At 50.9% G+C, this 6000-nt stretch overlaps 1 protein-coding gene across 2 annotated transcripts in view; it reads left to right on the top strand.

Moving 5' to 3' along the window:
• Positions 1–465: 465 nt before the first annotated feature.
• MTR (5-methyltetrahydrofolate-homocysteine methyltransferase) overlaps positions 466–6000 on the top strand; it is an 81478-nt gene continuing 75943 nt past the window's right edge. The window contains exons 1-2 of one of the 2 annotated variants that reach the window (XM_054022591.1): positions 466–553; positions 5685–5899. In XM_054022591.1, the coding sequence (XP_053878566.1) occupies positions 5741–5899 (159 nt within the window). In that variant the 5' untranslated portion in view covers positions 466–553; positions 5685–5740. Of the gene's footprint in view, positions 554–770; positions 882–5684; positions 5900–6000 lie in introns of those variants that run through there. The other variant, XM_054022590.1, reaches the window with a different exon arrangement.

Genomic DNA, 6000 nt, shown 5'->3' with positions numbered 1-6000 from the left:
CCCTAGCCCCGCCCCAACCCCGCTCCTTCCCCATCCTAACTCCGCCCCCTCCTCCCTTCCACTCCCAGCCAGGGGGAAAGGGCTGCCCCAGTGCTACCGGCTTCAGGGTTTGCCGGGCAGCCCCCAGACGCTGCGCCCCCGGCCGGCGCTTCCCCAGCACAGCTGGAGCCTGGGAGGGGAAGCGCCCAGCCGGGGGCGCAGGGTCTGGAGGCTGCCCAGCAAATCGTGAAGCCGGTAGCGCTCGGGCTTTGGGCAGCCCCTATGCCTCCAGACCCTGCACCCCCAGCCGGGCACTTCCCCTCCCGGGTTCCGGCGGCGCAGGGTCCGGAGGCAGGGGTGCTGCCCAAAGCCGGTAGCGCTCGGGCAGCCCGGCTCTTAAACAGAGCCGAAGAGTCGGGGAGGAGCAGAGCCGCCATTTTCCCGGACATGTTCAGCTTTTTGGCAATTCCCCCCGGACGGGGGTTTGAGTGCCGAAAAGCCGGACATGTCCGGGAAAAAGAGGACGTATGCAGGGCTATGGAGCTGGGTCTGTCACAAGGGGAATGAATTCACGGTACGTTCTGGTTTTTAGAGGTGGGTCCCTGCCTAGGCCCAGGCCCAGGCCCTACTGCTCTGAGGCCGCGTCAGCTGCCGGCTCATCGCTCACAGAGACGCTTTTCCTGCCGCACAGCAGCAGCCGCCACACGCCTCCTTCCCCCCGCCCCCGCGAGAGCCGCCGGGCCCTGCTGCTGTGTCACGTGCTCGGGGAGTGGCGCAGGTGGAGGCTCGGACCGAGGCGCGCGGCCCCGCCCCGCCCCGCCGCTGCCGGAGGAGGAGGAGGAGCGGGCGGCCCTGCAGCTGCGGCATGTCGCCCGCCGGCTACAAGTTCCCCGAGCGGCCGGGTAACGAAGGGGCCGAGTGTTGCGTGCCCTGGCGGGTCCTCTGGGCTTGGGGGGTGGGCGGCGGCGGCGCGTGGGCCTCGGGGTTGCCTCGCCCTTGGCTGTGCGGGGAGCCAGCCCCGGGGCCGCCCCGGCGGGGGGCTGCTGGGGGCTCTGAGTGTTGCTCTTTACCAAGATACTGGAGGGGGTGGAGGGAGCTGCTGCTGCAATCCTCCTGCAACCGGAGAGCAGCGCCTCTGCTGTCCGCCCAGCGAGCTTGCCTGGGCCGCGTGTGCTCCGGGGCTCAGATTAGCTATTTGCTGCTCTGTGTTTCCTGGGGAAGCTCCCGTCTCATTCTCCGTCTCCTCGAAATCAGAGGCGCGCTGGCCCGTCCTACGGTTACATGTATTCTTGCACCCGCTCATGCCCGTGCATAACATTTTTAACGAGCGCATGGATTTTAGAAACCTGCCTCTGACTCATCAGCCTGCCTGTAACCTGGCAGTGTGTCTTGCCCCGGGTTAAACAAACTTTTTAAATGATGCAAGTCGCCCTGCTGGTTAACTAATATGCTAGTGAGCGGAAACTGGAATTGCGCAGTATTTGGATGAGTCTGTATTTGGCCTCAAATGCCCATTACCAATTTAAAGATAGTCTTTCGGTTATTAACAGTGTAGATTGGAGTGCCCTGTCTCCCCGCCGCGGCTCTGGGGCTAGAGGATCTGTCTTTCCCCCCCGCCACCTCGCTGTAATAGACCCGCGGCTATACCAAACAAATGGCTTGGATCCCTAGGACTTCGTCATAACAAGGGTGTATTGTATTTTTGTGCATGCATTTGCATGCCGGTAAAGTGGAATTTTCAGCCTGAAATGGTCATACGAAATTGCTAGGGGGCGGCAGATTACCACTAAAGTGTCAAAAATCATGAAGGGGACTGAAGAAACACCTCACTTTTTAAAAAAGTTTGATAAATTCTAAACACATCCATTTATTGTGAGGTGGGGAGGAGAGGAGTGATTAATGTGACATTTGAGCTTTTAGGGTTGGAAGTACTAAGCAGATTTTTTTCATCATGTTGATGAATATGTGAATCTAGTATTGATTGAAATAAAAATAGTACTGGTAGTAGAGTCACATCACCCAATAGCACAGCATTCCCATATAATTTGCTTGTTTTGGTTTTCTCTCTCAGCTCAGTTGCTAAGAGCAAGAAGGTTATTTCCTGTTTATGTTTAAAGAAGCTTTTTGCAGGTGTCTGTCATAGTGTATCTTGCCTTTTGCTCATTGACTGTGCAAAAGCAGGTGCTGTTAAATAAATAAATAAATAAACATTTTAAGGAACAGATTGTTTTATTCACCAGTCTTCAAGGCCTGGTACTGCAGTGAGATGCATGTGTGTGGACATATGCAAAGATCTGTTGAAGTTGGCATGGAAGGACCCTTCCCATAGGTCATTGCAGGATGAGGGACCAAATAGACAGTTGCAGTTGATGAGATGGCTGGAGAGACTGTTAATATAGCAGGTTGTTTGTTTTTGTTTTTTAGTTTTTGTGATACAGAGAACATGGTTAGGTAATTCAAATGGAAAGAATTTTTTAAAATGTACTCAGTTCTTCACTATTTACTGTTGGCTTATTTTTGAATTTTTCTCCGTGTAGACATTGGAGCTGGAGTGGTTAGTTCCACTTACTGTTTAAGTACTTCTGGGTGGAGAAAAGTAATTCAGTTTTGTAGAGGATTTCCAAAGCTGGTTTCATTCTCACTTACAATACCACCCCACCCCCAAATCAAAATTCTCTGCAAAAGGTTATGAAGCTTTGATTCTGAGGTGAATGCCTTGGAGATACAGATCATGGAGTCCCCTGCAGCTCACCAGGTTGGCAGGAAACCAACTGTCTCTGTGAAATGATTTGATTTGGCTGAATCAGCAAATCCTGACAAAAAATATTTCATTAGAGTTTTTCTGACCAGCTCTATTTTAGTTTTTGTCTCACATTAGCAGAACGCTTGTGGTTTGCTTTCTATCACCACAAGGCAGTGTTCGTGGATTTCTAAAAAGTATTATTGATATTCACTTAAAAGTCAGGACTTTTCATTTTAAGTTCTGAATCCCCCATCTCCCCACCTCTTTTTTAATAAACAAAACCCAAATTTTGGACCTAAGGTCCTTATCCAAAGTGCATTGAAGTACAGTAACTCCCCACTTAACGTCCTCTCGCTTAACGTTGTTTTGATCTTACGTCCCTGTTCAATTACAGAACATGCTCCATTTAAAGTTGTGCAATGCTTCGCTATAACGTCATTTGGCTGCCCCCCATCAACTCCCCTACGCCCCCCCACAGCGCTGCCCACCAACAGACCCCGCGGATCAGCACCTTCCTCCTCCTCCTCTTGCCCACGGCAATCAGCTGGCTTGCGGCGTTCAGGAGGGACTGGGGAGGAGCGAGACTCGGCGCGCAGGCTCCTCCTCCCTCCCCTGCCTCCCGAACGCCTTGCTGCGGGCAGGAGGCAGGAGAGAGGCGGGGAGCCTGCGTGCTGAGTCCTCGCTCTTCCCTCCTGCCCCCTGAACATCACAAGCCGTGGGCGGATGGGGGAAGAGCGAGGACGTGGCGCACCTCCCCCCTGGCTCCTGTCCGTGGCAATCAGCTGGCTTGCGGTGTTGGAGAGCGAGGGGGAGCCTGCGCTCTGTGTCCTTGCTCCTCCCCCTCCTGCCTGCTGATCGCTGCAAGCCACCTGATTGTCGTGGGCAGGAGGCAGGGGAGGGAGGGGGAAGGAGCGAGGGCGCGGTGTGCGGAGTAAAGGGGGGTAGAGGGGGAAGAAGAGGTGGGTTAAGGGTGGGGACTTGGGGGCAGGGGTGGTGTGGGCAGGCCGTGGGTTCAGCTCCCTGCCCCTGGTGCTTGCAGAGTAGGGGAAGCTGTCACTTCTGTTGCACAATGCGCTTCTCCTAGTCTACAGCATCTTCAGCCTCCTTGCCTGCCTCATTGTCTCCAGTGCCAGTGGGCTGTGCCTGTGTGGGGTAAGGCGGGGGCACCTCCAAACTATAGTACTGTACTGTATGGCAAAAAAAAAAAAAAAAAATCCCTGGAACCTAACCCCCACCATTTACATTCATTCTTATGGGAAATTGGATTCGCTTAACATTGTTTCACTTAAAATCCCATTTTTCAGGAATATAACTACAACGTTAAGTGAGGAGTTACTGTAAATGAGACTCTTTCTGTGGTCTTCAAGAATGAGCTTTGGATCAAACCTTAAATTGTTTGTGTTTCCTTTGATCCATGAATGTCCATTGTCCAAGCATCACTAATAACTGTGTTATATTTGTATTTGGGTAGTAGAGGAATTCTTCAGTGCTAAAGCATGTTATGTTTGCATAAGGAAACTTTAAAAGGTCTGTACTTAGCCCTGAAAAGACGCAGGCAGCCTTTTTCACTGTAGCACGGTAATGGTCAGGTCAAATAAATCTATAACTGAAAATAAGGTTAAGATGAGATATGTGGGTGTGGCCTAGACCTTTCCCAAGGAAGTAAAGTCTGTTAGGATGGAGCTGACTCTATAGTCCTTATTCAGTTGAAACTCCCACTTAGTTCAGTGGGAGTCTTGCTTGTGTAAAGACTGCAGGAGTAGGCCCCTGAGAGAACTTGTACAAAGAGAAATACAAAATTTGCATTGAATAAGTGCTGATGTAGTAGAAGGGATAGGTCAATATCTATATGCCTAGTTGCTCATGGAAATGGTTATTTATATACTTGGGTATATACTTAGGCCCCGCTTCTGCAGCTGACTCCATACAGGTGTATCCACATTGACTCAAGTGGGGTTCCTGCAGGAGGGTTCTGCTCATACAGGTGTAGAAGCAGGATCAGAGACCTATAACATATTATTTGCTTATGTTAAAATATCACAACTTCAGGTGCAGTACCATAACTGACCACTATTTTATAATAAAACAAATAACCCTTGTTTGAAATTAACTTAGAAAATTCAAAGTACTTATACTTTAAAATTATGTATTTTGGGCGGGGGGGGGGTGAGAGGAATTTCAAAGTTGCTTACCGTATATACTCGTTCATAAGCCAAATTTTTTTAGTAAAAAAGGGAAGCACCAGAGATGGGGGTTGGCTTATGAATGGGTATAAAGAGGGAGAGGTGGGACACAGCCCCTCCCCCCCCAACAGAGAGAGCAAGGAGAGGTAGCACAGCCAGCAGAGACAGAAGGGAAGAGGCCCCGGGGGCTAGAGGGCGCCGATGCATGCTGTGGCCATGCCGCCCGGCCCAGCCCAGCCCAGCCCTCTGGAACATGCTGCAGCCGCGCCGCCTGGTCTGGCCCACCGGAGCAGGCTGTGGCCGCGCTGGCCAGCCGGCCGGAGCAACTCCAGCCAGGTCAGAGACATCCTCCCCAGATAAGGTGGGAAGGGATGGGATGGGGAGAGTGTGGGGGTCCCAGGCTAGGGGTCGGATCATGTGGGGGGTGGTCACAGGGGTTACTCCTCTGACTCCCAGCTTCTCCCCCCCCCCCCCCCCCCCAAATTTCCCCACCAGTTGCTGTCCCGGCCCGTCAGGGTAAGCAGCTGGCGTGCCGGGACACTTTGTTTACTTAGGTTTACCTCCATGCCTGCAGACGCTCGAGGTAAACAAACCATCTCGGCCCACCAGAGACCCGGGAGCCAAAGTTTGCTGATCCCTGAATTATAGTGTTGGCTTATGAACGGGTTATAAAAATTTTCCATTTTAGTTAACCATCTTGTGGGGGGTTGGCTTATAAACGAACCAGCTTATGATCGAGAATATATGGTACTTTTGTTTTAACTGTAATTTTTTTATAGTGAATACCAAGAAAAGCTTGAAAGATGAAATTGAATCTATTTTGCGGGAGCGGATTATGGTTTTGGATGGAGGCATGGGGACCATGATCCAGCAGCATGCGCTATCAGAAGAGGACTTCCGAGGGCAAGAATTTAAGGATCATTCAAAATATCTGAAAGGCAACAATGACCTTTTGAGCATAACTCAGCCTGATATAATCTACAAAATTCACAAGGTATTGTATCACCTGACTTCTGAGTGTTCTGATTTAAAAAAAAAAAAAAAAAAAAAAAAATCTGACTCTTCCGAATGATTTCTATGTGCAACCTTAACTGT

This window comes from Malaclemys terrapin, chromosome 3 (assembly GCF_027887155.1).
Source record: "Malaclemys terrapin pileata isolate rMalTer1 chromosome 3, rMalTer1.hap1, whole genome shotgun sequence".
NCBI lineage: Eukaryota > Metazoa > Chordata > Testudines > Emydidae > Malaclemys > Malaclemys terrapin.
This window is presented reverse-complemented; position numbering and strand designations above follow the sequence as displayed.